Source organism: Mesoplodon densirostris, chromosome 13 (assembly GCF_025265405.1).
Source record: "Mesoplodon densirostris isolate mMesDen1 chromosome 13, mMesDen1 primary haplotype, whole genome shotgun sequence".
NCBI lineage: Eukaryota > Metazoa > Chordata > Mammalia > Artiodactyla > Ziphiidae > Mesoplodon > Mesoplodon densirostris.
In genome coordinates this window covers 63640887-63667142 of record NC_082673.1, presented here as the reverse complement: position 1 = coordinate 63667142, position 26256 = coordinate 63640887, and the positions used below count along the sequence as shown (strand labels likewise).

The following is a 26256-nucleotide window of genomic DNA, read 5'->3' as shown; positions in this document are numbered from 1 at the left end:
TGGAACAATAAACGTAAGAAGTGAATTTCACAAAAAGGGAATAATCTTGTTTTCCCCACAGCATATCAAGGGAAAAGAACACTCATTACATAATCTTGAGATATATTAATTCACTATTATAGTTGGAGACTTCAAAACTCCTCTATCAGTAATTTGCAAATCCGACAGAAAATCAGTAAGGACATAGCTGAACTTAACAGTATTCTCAATTAGTTGGATCTAATTGACATGTATAGAATACTCCATCCAACAACAGCTGAATACATATTCTTCTCAAGCTCACATGGAACATTCACTCAGAACACATTCTGGAACATTAAACATACCTTAACAAATATAAATCATAAAGTATGCTCTCAGACCACAATGAAATTAAACTAGAAATCAGTAACAGAGAAATAGTACAAAAATCCCAAATTACTTTAGAACAACACACTGCTAATTAACACATAATCATTAAAGTTTTGGGAGGAATTTAAAACATTCTGAACTAAAAAAAATATAACTTACCAAACTTTTGGGATACAGTGAAAGCAGGAATTAAGAGGAAAATTTATAGCACTGAATGCATATGTAAGAAAAGAGAAAGATCTAAAATCAATAATCTCAGCTTCCATTTTAGGAAACTAGAAAAAGAAGAGCAAATTAAATCTGAAGTTAAAGAAAAGAAATAATAGAAAAAAATCAGAGTAGAAATCAGTGAAACTGAAAACAGAAAATCAACAGAGAAAACTCAACAAAACCAAAAACCAGTTCTTTGGAAAGATCAATAAAATTGATAAACCTCTAGCCAGGCTAACTAAAATAAGAAAAAGAACACACAAATAAATTATATCATAAATGAAGACAGGCCATCATTATTGATAATAAAGAAAAATAAAGGAATATTATAAATAACTCTATACCTACAAATCTGAAAACCTAGATGAAATGGACCAATTCCTTGAAAGACACAAACCACTAAACTCACACAGAAGAAACAAATCATCTGAACAGCCCTATATCTACTAAATAAATTGAATTAGTAATTTATAGCCTTGCAAAACAGAAAGTACCAGGCCCAGTTCTAGCCAACTAAAATGAATTAGCTACCAGTAAACATCAAGGTAAACCTATGAAAAGCTATGCAAACTTGTTGAGCGCTATGACAAACACGATAATAGAAAAAAGGAAAAACTGAACAGATTTTCATTCTGGCCAATATAATTATATTGACTTTTGCAAAGCAGAAAGGCATACACCACGGCAGCTGATTTTGTGCTTACAAAGAAACCCAAAGTGGTATGATCTCTAGCTCTGGAGCATCTTCAGTGAATCCAGATAGATTCACTAGTGAATTTAATTAAACATTTAAGGAAGAAATTATACTAATTCTCTACAATCTCTTCCAGAAAAACAGAAGCAGAAAAAATACTTCCCAATTCATTCTATGAGGCCAGCACTACCCTAATAAAAAATAAACAAAGACATTGTAAGAAAAACAAACTACAGACCAATATCTATCATGAACATACATGCAAAAAAACCTCAACAAAATATTACCAAATTGAATCCAACAATGTATAAAAAAGATATCTATACAGTGACCAAGTGGGATTTAATTCCAGGTATGCAAGGGATATTCAAGGTATTTCAACATTTGAAAATCAGCTGATATAATCCATTACACATAAATAGATGCAGAAAAAGCATTAGTCAAAATCTAACATTCATTATAAAAACTCCTGGCAACCTAGAAATAAAGGGTAACTCCTGCAAACATCTAACGAAAAAATCCTACAACTAACATCATACATAATGGTGAAAAATGAAATACTTTCCCACTCCTATTCAACATTGTACTGGAAAACATAGCTAATGCAGTAAAACAAGAAAAAGTCACACTCCTTAGTATTTACCTAAATGAGCTGAAAACTTAGGTCCACATAAAATCTGCACATGAATGTTTATAACAACCTTTTATTTAGTATAAGTGTCAAAACTTGGAAGTAACCAAAATGTCCTTCTATAGGTGAAAAGATAACTGTGGTATACTGAGAAAATGGAATATTAAATGTCAGCACTAAAAAGAAATGAGCTATCAAGCCATGAAAAGACAGGGAGGAACCTTAAATGCATTTTACTAACTGAAAGAAGCCAATATGAAAAAGCTACATATGATACGATTCCAACTAGATGATACTCTGGCAAAGGCAAAACTATAGAAAAATTAAAAACATCAGTGGTGGGCTTCCCTGGTGGTGCAGTGGTTGAGAGTCCACCTGCCGATGCAGGGGACATGGGTTCGTGCCCCGGTCCGGGAAGATCCCATATGCTGCGGAGCGGCTGGGCCCGTGAGCCATGGCCACTGAGCCTGCGCGTCCGGAGCCTACTGCTCCGCAATGGGAGAGGCCACAACAGTGAGAGGCCCGCATACCACAAAAACAAAAAAACCCCCAAAAAACCACCCCCCCCAAAAAAAAACCATCAGTGGTTCTCAGTTGGAGGGAAGGAGGGATGAACAGATGGAGCACAAGGCATTTTGAAGGCAATGAAACTATACTGTATCATCCTGTAATGGCAGATACATGTCATTCCACAGAATGTGTAACACAAAGAGTGAACCCTAATGTAAACTACAGACTTTGGGTGATAATAATGTATATTAGCTCATAAATTATAACATGTACCACATGTTATATATAATAATATAATATATATATATTATATATATATAATACAAGATGTAAATAACAGGGGTACTGTGTTTGGAGAGAAAGGGGTATATGGGAGCTCTCTGTACTTTCCATTCAATTCTTCTGTAAATCTAAAATCTCTAAAAAATAAAATCTATTAATTAAAGAAAAACAGGAAAAAAAAACAGGCAAACACAAAATTCAGGGAGGTAGTTACCAATTTGGAGGTGACATGAGATGAGATAGAGAAAGAACACATAGGATGATGCACTTTCATTGGTAACGTTCTAGTTCTTAAGTTGGGTAGTGAATGAGTGAGTGGGATCACAAATACTCATTTTATCATTATGTCTCACAACTTACATATGTAATAAATATGCTTTTCAACTACCAGGTCAAATACATAAAGAAAAAATATTCTACACTGAATATATGTGTATATGTCCTTTTTTCAATTATGTTGTGACATAATTAGTAAGATGTTTTATACAATAAGGCATAAACACTAGTTAAAAAACTTCCCATGAATATGTACTATAGGTAGGCAACATAGTATAGTAGGTTTAGCTGTAGAACTCTGTCTTAATTCTGATTCTGTATAATAGGCGTTCCTACATATGCCTGAGGGATTGGCTCCAGAAACCTTCACAGAAACCAAAACCCATGGATGCTCAGATCCCTTATAGAAAATGACACAGTATTTGCATACAATCTATGCATATCCTCTCCTTAAATCATCTATATATTACTTATAATACCTAATACAATGTAAATGCTATGTAAATAGCTGTCAGCATTGTGGCAACTTCAAGTTTTGCCTTTTGGAGCCTTCTGGGATTTTTTTCCCAAATATTGTTAATCTGTGGTTGGTTGAATCTGCGAACACAGAACCATCGAATGCAGAACTGGTGGATAAGGAAGTCTGATTATATATTAGTTTTGTGAACTTGAGCAACCGTACTTAATCTCTCAATTTCTGGTCTTTCAAATGGAAATAATAATCATATCTTAGGCACTTTATGAGGAATAAATAATAGTATGTGTAAGATATATATAAAGTAGAAAATGATACAGCAAATGTACAAAATAAATGTTAATCCCCTTCTCCTAGTTATAGTCTGAAGATTTTGAGAGCACGTATAGCAAAGAATTTAAGGGCACAGCTTATAGCCAGAATAGAATGCCTGAATTCAAACCTCAGCTCTGACCTTTATTGGTCAGAGTATGGCTGTTATATGCCTCTGTTTTGTAAAATGAAGGTGAAAGCAGCAATATTTCACAGGTTGAGGATTAAGTAAAAAACTCATGGTAAGTGTATAGTGTCAGTATAAGTAATTATTAATATTTTAATCAGTGTTATGATCATTAGCTGAGGTCACTGGAAAGAGTTTTACACTTAAATTTGTTCTTCTTAAAATTCTACCTGTGGGCTAATTTCTATACAGATGTAAGTAATTCATCATGTCATGTGTTTTCAAATATAAAAACCTAAAATACAAAAAAAAATTCATCTTGTCATATATGAGGGCCTAAAAACAACAAAAAAAGGAAAAGATGAGAAAATTCAGTGAAGTATTGATAGAAAAAAATGATGTTATTTAATATTTTGTGACTTTAATCTGATTAAACTTATACCCTTATAAAATGAGCTTATAACCTTCACATGAATTACAATTTATTGACAGACACTAAAAAGGCAGGATATAGTATATGGGTATATCAAATATACAAACAGCTTCAAGTAAGTGATTTGAGATTAAAGTTTAGGTTATTTATCAGAATAAACTCTAAAACAGCTTTTAAAAATAAAGAAAACATAGCAAGATGGCTGAGCAGAAAGACCCTGAGCACATGAGCACACCAAAATTACAACTATTTACAGAACAAGTATCAGTGAAACAGACCAGAACCTATCAGAAAAGATCTTTTACAACTATAGATATAATGAAGATGGGCAGCAGGGGTGGAGTCATGGTACAGTCAAGACCATACCTCTGGTAGGTGAACCAGAAACAGAAGAATAATTATTGCAGAAGTTCTCCCCAAGGAGTCTGAGCCCCACATCAGGCTCCCAAACCCAGGGGTATTGGGCTAGAAAGACAAGCCCCCAGAATGTTCGACTTTGAAGGCAAGTGGGGCTTCCTTTTGGGAGACCCAGAGGGTTGTAGGAAATAGAGACTTCACTCTTAAGAGGGCGTACACACACTGGGACTGGGGACAGAAGCAGTAATTTGAAAGGAGCCTGAGTTAGACCTGCCTGTTGATCTTGGAGAGTCTCCTGGAGAGGCAGGAGGCAAAAGGAGCTTACCTTGGGGACACATACACTGGCAGAAGCCATCTTTGGGAGCTTGTTCTACCATGGGGACACTGATGCTGGCAAGTGCCATTTGGAATCTTCCCATTACCTTATTAGCACCTGAACGCAGCCCTGCCCACCAACCTATAGGCACCAGTACCAGGTGCCTCAGGCCAAGCAACTAACTGAGCAGGGACACAGTGCCATCCAACAGCAGACAGGCTGCCTTAAGAACCCCTGAGCCCACAGCCTCCCCTGTACATTGCACAGCCTACCAGAGGGCCCACCAACCAGTACACAGGCACTAGACTTGGGACCAAGGTAATGATCATGATATGATCAAAGAACTCAGGAGAAAAATGGATGAACAGAGTGAGAAATCATAAGTGTTTAACAAAGAGTTAGAAAATATAAAAGAACAACCAAACAGAGGTGAAGAATCCAGAAAGTAAAATGAAAAATACACTAGAAGGAATCAACATTAGACTAAATGATACAGAGGAATGGATAAGCAAGCTGGAAGACAGAGTAGTGGAAATCACATAAGTGGAACAGAAAAACAGAGAAAGGATAAAAAGAAATGAGGACACTAAGCGATCTCCAGGACATCAAGTGTGCTAACATTCGCATTCTAGGAGTCACAGAAGAAGAGAGAAGAAAGGGGCAGAGAAAATACCTGAATTTGGGTAATGATTAGGTAATCATTGAAGACTTCCCTAACCTAGGAAAGGAAACAGACATCCAGGTCTAAGACACACAGAGTTCAAAACATGATCAACCCAAAGAGGACCACAGCAAGACACACTGTAATTAAAATGGCAAAAATTTTAAATAAAGAGAATATTAAAGGCAGCAAGGTAAAAGCAACAACTTGTATACAAGGAACTCCCATAAGACTATGAGCTGAATTTTTAGTAGAAACACTGCAGGACAGAAGGAAGTAGCACGATATATTTTAAATGATGAAAGGGAAAAACCTACAACTGAGAATACTTTACCTTGCAAGGCTCTCAATCAGATTTGATGGAGACATTGAAAGTTTTACAGACAAACAAAACGTAAAAGTGTTCACCAAATCAGCTTTACAAGAAATGTTAAACGGGCTTCTCTAAGTGAAAAAGAAAAGGCCACAACTAGAAACATGAAAATTACTAAAGAAAAAAGCTCATTGGTAAAGGCAAATAGGTAGTAAATCAACTGCGTAAAAGCTAGTAGGAAGGTTAAAAGACAAAAGTAGTAAAACCATCTATATCCATGATAAACACTTAAGGGATACTCAAAAGAAAAAAGTGTTAAGTATGTCAAAAACAGTAAACGTGAGGAGAGAAGAGTAAAAATGCAGGGTTGTTGAAATGCGTTTGAAATTAAGAGAACAGCAATTTAAAATAATCACATACATATATAGATTGCTTGCTCGCTCTGTGTGTGTGTGTGTGCGTGTGTGTGTGTATAAAAACCTCATGGTAACCACAAACCAAAAATCTATAACAGATACACACACAAAAACGAGAAGGGCATCTGCATGTAACACTAAAGATAGTTATCAAATTACAAGGGAAGAGAAGAAAGGAACAAAAAAGAACTGTACAAACAATTAACAAAATGGCAGTAAGTACATACAGATCAATAATTACTTTAAGTGTAAATGGACTAAATGCTCCAATCGAAAGTCATGGAGTGGTTGAATGCATACAAAAACAAGACCTGTATATATGCTGTCTTAAGAAGTCAGACACACACAGACTGAAAATGAGGAGATAGAAAAACATATGCCATGCAAAAGGAAATCAAAAGAAAGTCAGGGTAGCACTACTTCTATCAGACAAAATACTTTAAAACAAGGCTGTTACAAGACACAAAGAAGGGCCTTACATAATGATCAAGGGATCAATCCAGGAAGAAGATACAGCAACTGTAAATATATATGCACCCAACATAGGACCACCTAACACAGAAAATATTAACAGAAATAAAGGAAGAAACTGACAGTAACACAATAATAGCAGAGGCCATTAACACCCCACTTACATCATCCCAACAGAAAATCAATAAGGAAACACTGGCCTTAAATGACACATTAGACCAGATGAAGTTAATAGATATATATGAAATACTGCATCCAAAAGCAGCAGAGTATACATTCTTTTCAAGTGCACATGAAACATTTTCCAAGATACATCACATGCTAGGCCACAAAACAAGACTCAGTAAATTTAAGAAAATTGAAATCATATCACGCATCTTATCTGACCAGAGTGATATGAGACTAGAAATCGACTACAAGAAAAAAAGCTGCAAAAAACACAAATATATGGAGGCTAAACAATACCCTACTAAACAAACAATAGATCACTGAAGAAATCAAAAAATACCTGGAGACAGATGAATATGAAACACAATGACCCAAAATCTATAGGATGCAAAAGCAGTTAAAAGAGGGAAGTATATAGCGATACAAGCTTACCTCAGGAAACAAGAAAAATCTCCAATAAACAACCTAACCTTACACCTAAAAGAACTAGAAAAAGAACAAACAAAACACAGTTAGTAGAAGGAAAGAAATCATAAAGATAGAAGCAGAAATAAATGAAATGGAGACTAAAAAAAAAATAGAAAAGATTAGTGAAACTAAGAGATGGTTCTTTGAAAAGATAAACAAAACTGATGAACCTTTAGCCTGACTCATCAAGGAAAAAAGAGAGAAGGCCCAATTCAATAAAATCAGAAATGAAAAAGGAAGAGAAATCATAACAGATTACTGTGGACAACTATATGACAATAAAATGGACAACCTAGAAGAAATGGACAAATTCCTACAAATGTACAATCTCCCAAGCATAAACCAGGAAGAAAGAGAAAATGTGAACAGACCAAATACCAGTAATGAAACTGAGTTAGTAATAAAAGTTCCCATCAAACAAAAGTCTAGGACCAGACGGCTTAACAGGTGAATTGTACCAAACATTTAGCAAAGAGTTAACACCCATCCTTCTCAAACTATTCCAAAACACTGCACAGAAAAGAACACTTTTGAATTCATTCTATGAGGCCAGCATTACCCTGATACTGAAACAAAAGATATCACACACACAAAAAAATTACAGGCCAGTATCACTGATAAACATAGGTACAAAAATCCTCAACAAAATATTAGAAAACCGAATCCAACAAAACATTAAAAGGATTATACACCATGAGTAAGTGGGATTTATCCCAGGGATGAAAGGATGGCTCAATATCTGTAAATCAATCAGTGTGATATACCACATTAACAAATTGAAGAATAAAACCCATATGACCATCTTGATAGATGCAGAAAAAGCTTTTGACAAAATTCAACATCCATTTATGATAAAAACACTCCAGAAAGTGGGTATAGAGGGAACATACCTCAACATAATAAAGGCCATGTACGAGAAGCTCACAGCTAATATTACACTCAATGGTGAAAAGCTGAAAGCACTTCCTCTAAGATAAGGAATAAGACAAGGATGCCCAATCTTGCCACTTTTATTGAACACAGTACTGGAAATCTTAACTATAGCAATTAAACAAGGGGAAAAAAAAGAGATACAAATTGGAAAGGAAGAAGTAAAACTGTCACTATTTGCAGATGGTATGATACTATACATAGAAAATCCTTAAGACACCACCAAAAGACTACTATAGATCATCAATGAATTTGGTAAAGTTGCAGGATACTAAATTAATATACAGAAATCTATTTCATTTCTATACACCAACAACAAGCTATCAGAAAGAGAAATTAAGGAAACAATCTCATTTACCATCACATCAAAAATAATAAAATACCGGGCCTCCCTGGTGGCGCAGTGGTTGAGAGTCCGCCTGCCGATGCAGGGGATACGGGTTCGTGCCCCGGTCTGGGAGGATCCCATATGCCGCGGAGCGGCTGGGCCCGTGAGCCATGGCCGCTGGGCCCACGCGTCCGGAGCCTGTGCTCCGCAACGGGAGAGGCCACAACAGTGAGAGGCCCACATACCGCAAAAAGGAAAAAAAAAAAATAAATAAATAAAATAAAATAAAATACCTAGGAATGACCTTACCTAAGGAGGTAATGGTCCTATACTTGAAAAACTGTAGTACACTGATGAAAGAAATTGAAGATGACACAAACAGATGGAAAGATACACTGAGTTCATGGATTGAAAGAATTAATATTGTTAAAATGACTATACTACCCAAGGCAATCTACAGATTCAATGCAATTCCTATCAAAATTCCAATGGCATTTTTCAGAGAACTAGAACAAATATTTTAAAAAATTGTATGGAAACACCAAAGACCCCAAATAGCCAAAACAATCTTGAGAAAGAAGAACAGAGTTGGCGGTGTCACACTCCCTGATTTCAGATTATACTAAAAAGCTACAGTAATCAATACAGTATGGTAGTGGCACAAAAACAGACACATAGATCAATGGAACAGAACAGAGAACCCAAATATTAACCCACATATGGTCAATTTATCTATGACAAAGAAGGCAAGAATATACAATGGGGAATAGACAGTCTCTTCAGTTAATGGTACTGGGAAAACTAGATATCTGCATGTAAAAGAACGAAATGAGAATATTTTCTTACACCATATACAAAAATAAACTCAAAATGGATTAAAGAACTAAATGTAAGACCAGAAACCATAAAATTACTAGAAGAAAACTACTAGGCAGAACACTATTTGACATAAATCTTAGCATTATTTTTTTGGATCCATCTCCTCAGGCAAAGGAAACAAAAGCAAAAATAAACACACAGGACCTAACTAAACTTAAAGCTTTGGCACAGCAGAGGAAACCATTGATAAAACTAAGACAGCCTACTGAATGGGAGAAAACACTTGCAAATAATATGACTGATAAGTAGTTAATACCCAAAATACATGAACAACTCATATAACTCAGTATCAAAAAACCCAATTAAAATATGGACAGAAGTCCAGAATAGACATTTTTCCACAGAAGACCTAGAGATGGCCAACAGGCACATGAGAAGATGCTCAACATTGCTAATCATCAGGGAAATGAAAGTCAAAACCACAATGAGATATCACCTCACACCTGTCAAAATGGGTATCGTCAAAAAGAACACAAATTAACAAATGCTGGCGAGGATGTGGAGAAAAGGGAACCCTGGCACACTTTTGGTGGGAATATAAGTTGGTGCAGCCATTGTGGAAAACAGAATGGAGGTTCCTCAGAGAACTAAAAAGAGAACTGCAATTCTATTCCTGGGTATATACCCAAAGAAAACAAAAACACTTAGAAAAGATATGTGCACTCCAATTTTCCTAACAGCATTATTTACAATTATTTACAATTTAGCCAAGATATGGAAGTTACCTAAGTGTCCATCAACAGATGAATGCCTAAACATGTGGTGTATATACATATACAACAGACTACTACTCAGCCATAAAAAACAAACAAAAAAATTTGCCATTTGCAACAACATGGATGAACCTAGAGGGTATTATGCTTAGTGAAATAAGTCAGAGACAAACGAATACTGTATGTTATCACTTATAGGTGGAATCTAAAAAATAAGCTAGTGAATATAATAAAAAAAGAAACAGACTCACAGATATAGAGAACAAACTAATGGTTATCAGTGGAAAGAGGTGATACAGGGGTAGGGGTTTAGGATGCAGAAACTACTATGTATAAAATAAATAGGCTACAAGTATATATTGTATAGCACAGGGAACATGATTGGTATTTTATAATAATTATCAATGGATTATAATCTACAAAAATTTTGAATCACTATGTTGTACACCTGAAAATAATATAATACTGTAAGTCAACTATACCTCAATAAAAAATGTATAAGGAAAAGATAAAGTTAAGCATATTTCATCAACATCGTTCTCACCCAAGCTAACTGGCAAAGGTTTAACTTTATTCCATATATTTTGGAGCATATTTAACTATTAGTCCTATTAGTTATTATCTTTGAGACTTTAATTCATTTACAAAATGAAAATAATCTATCTCTGGTTAACACACAGTTACTGAGCATTTAGAAAACTGTCCTAGTTTACATAAATATATGGCCATATCAATACTAGCTATAAGACTATTTATTACTTAAGTAATACCATTCTACTAATCAGTTGAGTAAAGTTATGAAGAACTGTAAGAAGTTACAAAATACGAAGTCCAAAAATGAGAAATTTTATTTGTTCTAAAATATTTGTTATACTCCTGGAAAAATTATTTTTTATTTTCAGTTTTAAAGTGGAAGAGCTCCCTCTCTGGCAGAATCTTAGAGGAAATTTCAATCTACAGAACAAGTAAAAGAACTGCTATCATTTTAATTCGTATTTTCTTAAGCCTTTCTCCTACCCTACAGCTTCTAGGATTTCTACTCCAAAGCAAGGAAAATGGCTAGAAAACTGGGACTTGAGCTTGTCTACACACCAAAGCACATCATAATGTATTGTACCATTTTATAAAACTCTCAAAGACGTCCTGGCGAGGTAATGAATATGCTAGGGTCTAGCTGTCTCTGTGCTCCATGACAACTTAGTTCAGTAAACCACTCCATATGAATTTTCACCTTTAAAATGGGAAGTAATACTACTGACTTTGCAAGGTTATTGTGAAGGTTAAGTGAGACAACATACATAAACTCTATGTGCAGAGCTGAGGACCAGTGAGAAGCATGCTCTCATATCTGAAAAATCACATAACAGCTTCCTATGAGGTTAAAAAGGAATTGGTGACTGTAAGTGTGTGATGTACATTATAATGACCTATAAAGTTCAAAATATCCACATTTTGCCTGTATTTGTAATAAACTGAACTATATTACAGTATTAGCAAACTAATGATAAATGTCCATTCAAACAGCAAATCAAAAAAAACATGCATAGCATCACTGTTCTTGGTTTAAAAAACAAACTATGTTAATTGGCTAATCTGATAACCTGATCAGAATTTTAACAAATCCAATCATTTCAGATGCTTAAACCCCTCTGTGCTGATGTTTCATAAACAAAAACTTGAAATCATTCAACTTAAAAATAAAAAGACATAACAAAGTACTCTCGAGCCAAATTACACCACCAGCAACGGAAATCATTTTGATATTTTTACATGTTTAACATTTAAGTGTGGCAAGCTGCTTTGGGGGCATCTTCCAAAGTCACTCCCGGTTCTAAGTATGTGTCTAGTCTCATTTAAATCATCTATAATCTCAGTAAAAATAAAATTAATATTCATAAGGCAAGATATAATCTTAAATTACCAAAGAAAAAACAACTGGCAATGCATTTTCTAACAAATAATGCATACATACTTATACTGAAAAATATCTAGGATTCTTAAAATAGTAAGGTCGAGTAAGATATTTCTTTATTAGAATATCATTTAAAGTTCTGTATTAGGCAAAAATGCTTGAAACTTTTCGGATAGCTTAAGAAAGACTTTTCTTGGATTGCTAAAATAATAGTCTTAAAACACAAAATTATAAATGTATTTAGTTTGGGATCCAGTCAATAAAAATTAAAGTTAATTCACTAAGATAGTTCTACTAAACTTATTTTTAAGCAAAACAAAAATTCCAAATATTTTCCTACAAAGTTAAATTAAAAATTAAGGCAGTAATAAAGGTTTGATAACTTGCTGTTGATGTAGAACAGGAAAACCAAAACACTTTCACAAACCAAAATTACAGTCCCTTATTCATTTCCTTTTTGAAGATATTTATGATTAGCAGAAATAGCTTAAACTAAGGTACGCTTTTATAATCATACAATTTTGTATTCTATAAATATTCTCTATACTTAAACTTTTAAGTTATACAATTTTGCAGAATGTCACCATAAAAAGACTAATAAATATAGAAATTGAAATCATCGACTAAGATTTACCAGAGTATATTTTTGATTAATTGATTGATGTCTTCTCCCCTTTTTCCCATACCAGAGACGAGACATTTCCTTTCCAGGGCAAATTAAGTTACATCAAATCTCCTAAGAACTGTTTTAAAAAGCATTCTTCCTCTGTCAAAAATACATTTCTAGCACAAGAGCCCTACTACAGTGACAAAACAGTTTGCTGGAGACAAAGATTTGATTGACAAGACAGAGAGCTAATCACTAAGTAGTATCCATTGCAAAGACAGTCCTGAGTGGAGACTGTAAAGCTGGGGAGGGAAGAGAGGATTTCCCATGTTTAAGTTTGGTTGCACTGTACCCAAATGTGCAGAGAAAGGACTCAAAAACTTAAAGATACAGAGCATGTATTTCCAAATACCACTACACTAAGAAATATACTAAAAATAACCCAGTCATAAAAAAGTAATTAGTACAGTTTCCAGAGTCCCTCCCAAAGTACACAAATGATTTCAATTAACATATTACTATTTGCTCATACAGTCATAAAATTCTGTTTCTCATTTACATCTAAGAGTTCTATAAAATTTCATCTTACATGTATTTTTTAAGCAGTAAAACATCCTTTGAGGACCCTTCAATCCTCAAACTTTTAGAATGACTATGTAAAAATGAAGCCAATCTACTACAAATAAATCCTATACAGATATTCAGTGTGACCTGAAAATTCCTTTTAGTATTTACACAGTCCATTTTTAAACTGCATTTTCTAACATCTAGTTTCTTGAAAAAGTACTTATATTTACTATGCCTATGTATATACTTCACTAACCAGGGGTATCCTGAATATAAGTGAATTTTTAAGATTAAATATTATTATGACTATAAATACCTAGATTACCTCAATTTTAACTAGAATATGAATGCCATATGATACACTGACTATTTCTTCCATTTTAAGCTAAGACTGCTCCTCCCCCTTTACCTTGTTGTGTGTACGCACAAAGCTGTGCACACAATGCCACCCTTCACACACACACAGCTACCTTTCTAGTATACACAACGCTGCACCACACCCACACACCCCCATCTCCTTCCTGCACATTCCAGCATGTGTATACACAAGACACAGCACACCCCCTGATGAATATCCACCCTGCCATGCCACTCATACCAGTCACCCCCCTAACTCCCCCACCAGCTCCACCACACTTACCCTAAGATCTCTCTCTCACAGTCCCTCGTAGGCACACTATACCTATCTCCACACCAGCTTTACAATACAGGGTTCAATTATATACATAGTGAACTGTGGTCGCCAACCCCCATCCCTGCACTCCCTCTGCACACACCAACAGCATTAAATTATCTGCTGGTGGTGGGGCGCTCTTTTGAAAACCTATCATTACTTCCAGCCGGACTTTCTAGAATTAGAAATATTATATGCGTACCAAAATGTGGTTTAAATGAGATTTAAAAAAATATACACACATGCACCACACAAAGGACAGCCTATTTCGCTGGTTGTCTTACTCAGCATACATCTCCACACCTTCTTCCTAATACAGTTTTGATTTTGCTAAGGTATCTTTTCAGCCATGTGTTTCTGAGAAGGCTGGCTCCATGCCTAGACAGGATGGGTTCTTAAAGATCTAAACCAGTGACTCTAAAATTTTAGCCTACACCAGAATCACTTGGAACATTTATTAAAACAGAATACTGGGCTCCAAAACCAGTTTCTGATAAGCAGACTGCAATGGAGCCTGAGAATGTGTATTTTTTAATGTTTTTTTGTTTTGGCTGTGCTGTAGCTTGTGGTATTTTAGTTTCCTGAGCAGGGATCGAACCTGGGCCCTTGGCAGTGAGAGCACAGAGTCCCAACCACTGGACCATCAGGGAATTCCCTGTACTTTTTAAACAAATTCATAGATACTATTGCTGCTGGTTGTGGTCTAGGGACCACACTTTGAAAAACAACTAAACTACAATGAGATATCACTTCACACTGGTCAGAATGGCTATTATCAAAAAGACAAGATATAACAAGCATTGGCGAGAATATGGAGAAAAGGGAAACCCTTGTGCACTATTGGTGGGATTGTAAATAGGTATAACTACCATGGAAAACAGTATATTTTTTGAGGTTCCCCCCAAAATTAAAACTAGAACTACCATATGATCTAGCAATTCCACTCCTGGGTATTTATCTGAAGAATGAAAACACAAATTTTAAAAGATACATGCACTGCCATGTTCACTGAAGCATTATTTACAATAGCCAAGATATGGGAACAACCTAAGTGTCCATCAGTGGATGAATGGATGAAGAAAATGTGGTATAGATACACAGTGGAATACTACGTAGGCAAAAAAAGAAAAAAAAAGGAAAAGATTGAAATCTTGCCATCTGAGACAACATGGACAGACCCTGAGTTCATTAGCTAAGTGAAATAAGTCAGACAGAGAAAGACAAATATCATATGACCTCATTTATATGCGGAATTTATTTATTTTTTTTATTTTATTTTTTTTTTGCTGTACGCGGGCCTCTCACTGCTGTGGCCTCTCCCGTTGCGGAGCACAGGCTCCGGACACACAGGCTCCGCGGCCATGGCTCGCGGGCCCAGCCGCTCCGCGGCATGTGGGATCTTCCGGGATCGGGGCACGAACCCGTGTCCCCTGCATCGGCAGGCGGACTCTCAACCACTGCGCCACCAGGGAAGCCCTATATGCGGAATTTAAAACAACAACAAAAAATGAAGCTCACAGATACAGAAAACAGATTGGTGGTTGCCGGGGGTGGGGGGTGGGGGTGGCATTGGGGAGGGCAAAATGAGTGAAGGGGGTTCAAAGGTACAAACCTCCAATTATAAAATAAGTCATGAGGATATAATATATAGCATGGTGAATATAGTTAATAATACTGCATTACATATTTGAAAGCTGCTAAGAGAATAAATAGATCTTAAAAGTCTTTATCACAAAAAAGATTAACTAGACTTACTGTGGTGATCACTTCACAATATATACAAATATCAAATCATAATGCTGTACACCTGAAACTAATATGTTATATGTTATTTATACCTCAATTGAAAAAGAAAAATCAACTGGTCTAAGCTATTTTAAGTGTGATTTTCTGTTTCTTGAAGCCAAATGTTTCCATTTAATAAATACAATACCTACCTAGCAGACATAAAATGAGCTCAGTAAATCTCCTTCTTGCCCTTTCTTTTTTCATAATACTCAGAAAACATAATGCTAGGTCATTTAAATTTGTCTAGACACACCAGGGCTTGAAGCAGATGTCAATTTAGCATTAAAAATGTAAAGTGACAGGCTATAAAATAAAGCACTTTTAAAAACATAACCAGCTTAATTAAGGTCGAACATAATCTGTTCTCATAATTCACATATTCAACTTAATGTTTTTTCCTTTACTTTCTTTATCAGGGCTGAAATTACTGAATTACCTTATATCTGATATCCTCTAAGTTGGAGTGGTCTACTAGAAGCAATAATACATTATCTACCCTACTCAATATTTAAAGTAATATTTTAATTTTTAAAATCATAAAATAGTCTGTCATTCATTCATCCCTTCTCACAATATCAATTAGACATTTTGTGCTTTAATAGAAATTTTATAGTCTATAGCTTTTGGCTAGTAACTGAGATAGATTATTAATAGGGAAAGCAAAGCATTGGTTCAATACTTTCCTCAGGTAATTAACATCAGTAATAGTCAAAACAGACCATAATGACTCTTGGGTGCTAAATGCTAATATGAAAAAACGTAATAGCCTAGAACTAGAGACCTACTTTACAGCACAGTGCCTATAATAATACTGTACTGTATACTTGAAAATTTGCTGAGAAGGTAAATCTTATGTTAAGTGTTCTTATTACAAAATAATAACTATAAAGAGGGGAGAAGAAACTTCTGGAGATGATGAATGTTCACAGCATAGATTGTGGTGATGGCTGCATGGATATATACTTGTCTCCAAACTCATCAAGTTGTATATATTAAATATGCACAGCTTTTTGTATATCAATCATACCTCAGTAAAGAGGTTTAAAAATACTCAATATAGAAATATTATATAAGACAATTTGTATTAACTCATAAATTCTAATTGTTTTTAATGCTTTTGATTTATGAATCTTTCAGATTTACTAAATTTCTTTGGCATTATGATTTGTAATCCTATGTGATTAGATCAATGTAAAAATAAAGTATATTCTTCTTTAATTGCTTTTATCTGAGAAATGTGACCTCTAACTTAGTGACTTAGAGATAGAGACTACTTTCATTTTGAACAAAATTAATTCTGTATGGATTTTGCAGGCTAGGCTAAGAGATCAGGAATTTTGTTTTATATATTGACTCAATTTTAATTTTGGCATTACTTGTGCTTTAATTTAAAAAACAAAACAAAAAAACAACCCATGTGTTTAAGAAAATGAACACCAGAATACTCATTGTCTGGCAGCTTAAGAAGTAAAACATTAACCAAACAATTGAAGCCTCCTGATACTGGTGCTTCTTAGAAGTTGCAGCAATACCAAACTGTTAGTCCTCTCTGAGAAACCTAATAAACAACCACGGTAATAACTCTACTTAATTAGTGACAACTAAGAAAACAGAACTGATTCCACATGATGATTACCATATCCTAGTGGAAAACCAAATCAATAAGGATATAATATGATAAATTTTATAGCCTAAATTGCTAAGATTAGGTTAAATATATTAAATTTATATAATTAAAATGGAGAACACTAAAAATTAATGTCAAAATGGGAATATCCTATAAATGATTTACAAAATTATCTATGCCAGAAAGCAGATTCTAAAATACTTGGAATAACTACAAAACCTTTCTACAGGTTTATTTAATAAGCAGTCAATATATTTATATTTACTCTCACTTAAATGAAAGCTTTGATTATTTGAGAAAATGTGAGTAATGTCAAGCACCTAAAAATAAACAAGTCGTATCAGAAACCAAACACTGAATGGAACATATTTTTATCAATACTTTGGCAAGTGTAAGAAGAAGTAAACCAGAGTAATCTTCTAACATCAATCAATGCTTTTAAGAATGAAAAGCACTAATACATTATATAATTTACTATGGGCATATAATTTTAGTAAATCCATATTTTAAAATTTAATCAACAAGGATAAACCTGGGGATACAATCTTAGTAAACTTGTATTTTAAAATTTAACCAACAAACATAAGCCTGGGAGGTAAACTTTTAAATAAATCAATTAAAGCTAATTTAATAAAGTCAATTTCTTAGTTGTTTTGACCACTGGATGTTTTAATTAGTAGGTCTGGAGTATGAGAGATACTGCACTACAAGTGGTATAAAATTAACTTTAGAGATGAAAAAAAATTGAAAATTTTTTCTGCCAGCTCTTATCCCAAAAGGAGTGGAATGTCAACCCAAAGGAAGTGGTACAACAAGCAATTTTAACTTCAAAAGTTCTAATTTTGAGGCATGTCATCAAGCAGCAAGACTGGTATACTCAACACATGTGACAAGGTGAAACCTAAAACTTTCAGAGGATTCTAGTAGAGTGTCTATTGAAGCTGGTATTTGGGGTCGAGGGTAATAAAGCCTGAGGGGTGCAGTTATGTGCCCTGGTACCTGGTGATAGGAGAAAACTGATCTGTATTACTGTAGCATCATTTTTATTTCATGATAAGAATTTTTAAAGTTTTTTAGGTACATCAGATAAATTAAGAAGATAAATGCAAAATTCACATGAACCTTAAAAATAAAACAGGCTTCAAAGATATTTCAGGCTTACTGTGGTAGGCACTGCTTTAGACTATACCATTGGACACCTGGGTACTTGTCAAGTACATCAAACTTGAAAGCGCATTTGATAGATAAGTTCAAGAGGCATAGATCAATTTAAAAAAAAAGTATGGAAGGCCTGGTATATTTCTTGATTTCCCTTTCCTTGTAGTGCCTCTGAGTACATAAGGTGATAGGAGTCCTTTGGTATGTAAGGGAGCTATGCCTGAAGTAACTGTCAGGATTGCTACTATTGATAAGAAATCTTTTAAAAAATCAAAGCATAAAATGATTAAAGAAACTTTCTCTACAGTGAAGCAAATTTATGTTTTTGGTGTGCAGATGCAACACCAAAATAAGGGGAATATTTTGAAAATGTTTTATACATTGTAATTTGCATGACAGACACTTGAAAATTAAAGTATATTATGACCAATATAGTCTGAAAGTATCTTTTGTCTTAGCATTATATATGTTTAACACAACACCCAAAGTGGTGGCTTGGGGTAGTACAGTAGTTATTCCACCTCTACTGTACAATGTAATCACCTGAGGAGCTTTAAAAGAATACTGATAAGTAGGTCCCACCCCAGGGGTTCTGATTTAACTGCTCCGAGGTGACCCTGAGTATTAAGATTTTTGAAAGCTCCCCCAGATGATTCAAAGGTTCTGCCTAGGTTGAGAACTTGGTGTGGTAAAAGAGTATAGTCTCTGAATTACAGATTAACCACTTTGAGGATTTTAGCTAAAATTAAGCTTAAGAAACAAGCTTAGAGAAATTATCTGTAAAATAAAGATAATAGTCTATGATTAAGTGGGTTGCACTAGATCTAAATATTGATTTATAGGAAATTCAAGGCAGAAGAACATGTCAGTAAGACTGTTGGGATGTGATCAGCAAAATCCAGACTATGGGACATTCTACAGGAAAAATATGATTTCTTAAAAGCTAAAATTACAAGGTAAAAAAGCAAAGCGAGCAAAACAAATGGAGGGAGAACCTACATCTACAGAGAATTAAGAGACGTTTTAACTAATCGAAACATCTAAACCTTAGTTGGATGCTGATTCAAACAGCAAACAGTAAAAATACATTCATATTACGTGTATTTTAAACAGTTTTATCACATTTGAAAAAATGTGAACTGGGGAAAAGGAAGGATTACAGATAAAATAAGTTGAGAAAGCTGAGTGGCACATGCAAATTCACTATACTATTAATCTCTATATTTGTGTATTAATCAAATCAAAGCACAATCATCAGCAAACAGTAGGGGTCAAAATAGGCATCTTTTCCCACCTTTACCTGACACTGCTGAAATGCCATTAGTGTACTTTCCTTTTCAGTGAACATCCATAAAAACACTCTCCATCAAAAAAGCAAGTAATATTTCTCACAAAACTGCAAAGGCCCACATAAAATATTATCCTCAGTAAAAATGCTCTACTGACTTCTTGCACTGAATACGGGCAGAAACCAGAAGACTCTACAATTGTTCCTTTTCAGTCGCAAGGTAGGGTTTTAAACTACCAATAGCAGAAGAATTCATAATTAAGAAACTCAAGACAGCATGGTTAAAAAAGAAACAACGTTGAGGTAAGCTGATGTTTTATGCTAACTATATTTATATTGACTAATGACTAAAGTAGAAGAATAGAGAGTACATATTAAATAACATCAATCTGTTACACATCCTGAGTTACATGTATAGTATTTTTAGATTCTTTCTCCCAATATTCAGGAATCTTAGTTCTAATGCACCTTAAGGGGTTCTTACTCCTGACAATCTTAAAGTTTAGCTATCTTTCCTCTTTGCTAGTAAAGGTAGGTTTCTGCTGCTCTCACTTCTCTCTGGAATTCACTGTACAAATCTCTAATACTGCTCTCCTTTTTCTCCTTTTCTCATCATTTCTAATTCTTGAATTCCAACCTTTTCTAATTATCTTCAGTAGGACTGACTTTCAATGTGCACATTTGGGATCTGAAATTGTTTCAAATATTATAGAATTTTTCTTGCTATAAAAGGTGCACATTTTAGTAATTTGGGGTGCCACAGTTAATGAATCCTTTTAGGGTAATGATGAGGATAGTGTAAGATCAAAGAAGAGTTACTAAAGTCAAACAGAAGTACCAGGGAAAATAATCCTGGTAGAGGATTAAAAAGGAAGATAATAATAATAAATAATAATATTTAATTATATTTAAATATTAATATCTGATAATAAATTTTCATATTATCATAGTATATAGAAAAAATATGTTGTTACTAATGTGCACTGGAAGGAAGAACAAAGACAAATGGATTAAACTTACAAAGGTATGTTTCTTTAAACTCACTAAGAGAAAGAACTTTCTAACAGAACTGTCCTAAACTGAAAAGTACTGCCCTTTGAGGTAATAAGTTTCTTATCACTAAATATGTTACAGCAGAACCAAGAATAGTGTAAAATGTAAAATGAGAGAGGCTGAAATGTCAACTTCCAGAGTCCATGGCTTTATGACAAAATATTTACTACAAGTGATGTAAGAACTTATTTTAGGATACAGATCAATTTTTAATAAGTACAAGTTTCATTATTTATTTTAATCTATGTCCAAATTTATTCATTAATGCTGTAAGTATTTATCGAGGATGAATTATATGCCTGTACTGCTCTTAGCTCTGCAGATAGTGTATGAAACCCATAAAACCCTGCCCTCATGCCACTTACAGAGGTAGGGGGACAGGAAGGAAACAGAAGAGAAGTAGTAGAGGAGGTGAGTTTATCATATGCAAAAGTTTCCCCAATGTATAAATTTCATGTTAGCATGAAATAAGTTCATAATAAATTCATCCTAAATTCTAAGTCACCTCTTCTCCGGTCGTAGGTAGAAATTTTCAATTACTCTTATTTTATATATGTCTCTAGTCAAATTCCTTTTTTAAAAAACATCCTTTTAACATTTAAAATACTTTTTATGTCATTTTACATTTCTTCAAACCCATAGAATGTACAACACCAAGAGTGAGCCCTAAGGTAAACAACAGACTTTTGATGGAAAAAAAAAAGCAACAACAACTTTTTAGGTACTTAGTAGCTATCAGGCACTAGAGCAACACTATACAAGAGAAATACAATGCAAGACATATGCAATTACAAATTTTTTAGTGGACACATGAAAAAAGGAAAAAAAAAGTTAAATCAATTTTAATATATTTACTTCACCCAATATATCCAAAATATCATTTCAACATAATCAATATAAAAATTAATGGTATCTTACATTTTTTCTTTCAATTCTAAATCTTTAAAATCCAGTATATATTTTATATTTACAGATTATCTCTATTTGGACTAGCCACATTTCACGTGCTCTACAGCTACAAGAGGCTAGGGGCTACTGTATCTACAGGAATTAGTATATTTTAACTACATCTCAATGCAGACATCAAATTTCATAGGAAATACCTGAAGTTACTTAGATCATATTTAGATTTCATGAAATTTATAGTTGAAAGAATAGATTCATATATCCAAGTTGTTCCAAACATATTTAAACGTCATCCAATACTGAATCAAGTATCAGTTTTTACATTTAAATTATTTAAAAGTAAACAGAATTAAAACTTCAATTCCTTAGTTGCATTAGCCACGTTTCAAGTACTCGATAGCCACGTCACTAGTGGCTACTATTTAGATAGTGCAACAAAACGTTTCTAGACAATGCATCAAAAGAAGTTTTTAAAATTAAATTTTTTTATCATCCATCTTCTTCTTATTTGAATCAATTCTAGTTGAAAACAAGTGAGGAGACTTTTTTTTCTTTAGAAATCATAACCTGCAGAGTCTTCCACAAGAACTGAGGCAGTTCCTTTGAATCAAAATGTCAATACTCGACAAAATAATAATAAGTCTATTATTTCCAAAGTTAAGTATTCCAATCCCAAAGGAGAAAAAACTCTCAGCTCCCTTACTTGATTGAAAATATTGCCATCCACCTTGCCACCCAAGTTAGAAACTTTACCATTACCTAATTGCCACTAAATCCTGTCTTATTAGCTAGGTAATACATTTTTTAAAAACTTTATTTTATCCCCTTCCACTCTACCTTCCTTCTATTGTTACTACCTTTGATCACCTGGGTTATTTAAAAAGTATCCTAAAGCTAATTTTAAATACATAGGGATTATTTTGTACATGTGAACATCCATGTAAATCATCACCAAGAATAAAATACAGACCATCTCCAGTACTCTATATAAAGTTCCCTCCTGCCCCTAGCCAAGCCCTGAACTCCCAGAAACAGGTAGTCTGGTGGACTTTTGACTAGTTTTGCCCTTATGAATTTTATGTAAATGGAATTATACAGTATATAGTCTTTTATGTCTGGCTTGGCTTCTTTTATTAAACTGTTATCTTTGAGACTCATCCATGTTGTTGTTACCAACAGAACCTTTTATTGCTATATTATTTGGAATTATATAAAATTCTGAAAGTTATTTATCCAGTCTCCAGCTGACAGGCATTCAGATTGTTTCCAGTTTGCGGCTATTGTGAATAAAGCTGGTAAGAAGATTAATAATGTTGGTTTAAATATTAAAATAACTCAAAATAAATGCTCAAAATATGTTAAACTCTTTTCCTCCATTATGTTGTAGTCACAGTAGAAACTGATGCTGTATATACCACACAGAATGGACTTAGGCACATACAAAATCACGTTTGCATTTTAAACAAAAGACATGCCATGTATACCTTCAATCATTATACATGTTAAGTACATACACAATACATTCATCACATAAACGACTGCAAACATTAACACCACATGGATAACAAAATTTGATTCAGTTTATTATCACATTTTAGCATCTGCTTTGTATTTTCTAATGCACAAAGAGATTAATCCAGGCAACCATAACAAGAGAGAAACCGGATACTGTCATCTTATCAATCCCATGAGACAAAGCATGTAAAAACATACTATGTAATATTAAAAGATGGATCTAAGAGGGGTTATAAAAAGTTGATTAGTGTTAATCTGACCATTTAGACAAGCTCAGTAAATTTGAGCACATAAAACTTTCATTACTTAGTAAAATTAGCATCAGCTTATTTCCCTAGCATTACTGCTAAACTGATGCCAAGATAATGCTTTATGAGCTTATTAGAAAGGAGTGCTAATTTGCATGAATGAGTTAAATAACTGCTGTACTGACTCCATGCAGGAGATAACATTAAAACAAATCAGAAAAAAAAACAAAAATCAAATCAGATCTGAAATAAGTATGTTATGAAAATTAGTATAACAACAGTTAATATTATTCTAAAGTTTACTCAAAAAAAGGCATTTTATTGCTACAGGTTGCTTCTCTAGTATTTTAAAGCAAAAGGAAAATGATAAATAGGAATAAACCAAAGTTACTAACCAGATTTATTCAATAAACATGTATATACATGGACAGTGAACCTTTAAAAAATTACTCTTTTGTACAAAGATCACTTGTACTTTGCCTGTAACTACTATAAAACTATAAAATCACACAAAGCAAAAAGATAAATGAAATCTTCACATTTTTCCCCTTACCTCCCATTCTCTAGCTGCTGCTTCATTAGTAGAATCCTCATTTGTTTCAGATTCTTCAATCTTTTTTACTACTATAAATCCAGGTTCTCTGGTATATTCACCAGTATCTTCTGCATATATTTCTGGACTCCACTGAATGAAGAAGGCATACAAGTGGTCTGTCCTGTTAGAACAAGCGATTATTAATAATAGACCTAGTATCTGTGCTGTTAGCTAGAATTTAAAAACTATATTTGTTAAATATTTTCACAAAACTCGAAGACTTAAAATATACAAAATATATACCATGCTTTATTTAAAAATAAAACAAAGCCCACTACCAGGAAGACATTAACTTAAAATTTTTTGGCTGTGTTCTGTCAAGCTCTGAGAAAACTACGTTACGATTTTCTTTAGCATGGTTTTGACAAGCTCAGATGCTGTCCACAGTAATGTTTCTTTTCTTTAAAGGAACTTAGTAATGGGAAGGAAAACTGAACCCACCATTTTGACCTCATTCACACCAAATGATCTAATTATCTAAAATATAAGTAAACAACTAACTACCTACCTATTTTGAAACCTGGACATTATACAGATTTTTTCCAAGTTAACAGAAATTTAGTATGTTTAACTTTTAAATACCAGGAACACACAGTGTATTATTGGCTCAGGGATGATCCAACCTTTTAACTCTCTTGTTCCCCTTTTCGATTTTGTTTACTAGAGTAAAGCCTAAATCCCTGACAAACATTATTTGAGGGTCAGCAACACATTTCAAATATGTATGTTTTGTTGGCTTTAATTAGCATGGATAATTGGAAAGTGATTACAAAACTCTCCACTAGCACATACCAATCAATAACTACTGTTCTGGAAATTGTTTCTAATTTAATAAAATTTTTTAATAATGTCATTTCTTATGTGGCAACTAACACTTTAAAAAGGTATTAAGTATCATCTTTCAGATAGTTTGTCTCTACGAAAACAAGCAATTGTTTTTTCATAAATTACTTAGATACAATACAGTTCAAAATTCTAATAAAACTAATTTTTTTTTTTTTTTTTTTTTTTTTTTTTTTTTTTTTTTTGCTGTACGCGGGCCTCTCACTGCTGTGGCCTCTCCCGTTGCGGAGCACAGGCTCCGGACACACAGGCTCCGCGGCCATGGCTCGCGGGCCCAGCCGCTCCGCGGCACGTGGGATCCTCCGGGATCGGGGCACGAACCCGTGTCCCCTGCATCGGCAGGCGGACTCCCAACCACCGCGCCACCAGGGAAGCCCTAAAACTAATTTTTAATGAACATTAGCCAAGGTGCAAGGACAACATTAAAATGGAAAATTCCATGCAAAAATTAAAATAAAACCAACAGTAATGAGAGAAACAAATCCTTAAATTATTTTTAACTAAAGATATAATAGGGTTGAATATTTCATTGTAATCATCTTGGTATCGTTGGCAGATCTGAGTATCTGGCTCTTTGCCTTTCATGTACTCATGAATTATGCAAATCATACCATATTTTTAAATTATTCTAATCACAGTTTGTTGAATGCACAGACTGTACTGTATATTTAGGTGAGGGGGGAGAGAGAAGAATTTTATTATTATATTCCTGAAAGCAACAGTCTTCAGAGCAACATATAAAGACTTTCCAAGAGGTACACAGACACATAAGATAGTCCTAAGGGAAGTGATCTCTTATATTCTGCTTCCATATGTTAATCTTATACTAAGCTGCCTGAGAACAGTGTGGTCAAGATATCTTACAGATTGCCTGTTCTCTGCTTTCACTAAAGCACTATCATCAGTCATCCAGAATTTTACATGCCATAAACTGTAAAAACTTCCTGGTTGCCCAAAGTTGGTACTGAGATGGGGAAAAGTTTTAAAAGACTGGACAACAAGTCCTTTGGCATATCAGGTGGTTTCTAATTCACTGATTTCCATAAAACTGGAGGAGTTTTTAATGAAGCTGTTCACTAATGGTCACTAAAAATAATTTTGATGAAAGGTAAGTAATTTTGGAATATAAATAGAAACATGTTTAAAGAATTGAGT

The 26256-nt window shown here is 34.0% G+C and overlaps 1 protein-coding gene across 9 annotated transcripts in view; it reads right to left on the bottom strand.

Moving 5' to 3' along the window:
* The window catches only part of OXR1 (oxidation resistance 1), a 457011-nt gene that overhangs the window by 21991 nt on the left and 408764 nt on the right, over window positions 1–26256 (bottom strand). For 7 of the 9 annotated variants that reach the window (XM_060115560.1, XM_060115558.1, XM_060115561.1 and 4 more), the window contains one exon: window positions 24217–24379. In XM_060115560.1, coding sequence (XP_059971543.1) covers window positions 24217–24379 — 163 coding nt within the window. Of the gene's footprint in view, window positions 1–12867; window positions 13026–24216; window positions 24380–26256 lie in introns of those variants that run through there. The other 2 variants (XM_060115566.1, XM_060115567.1) reach the window with 1 other exon arrangement.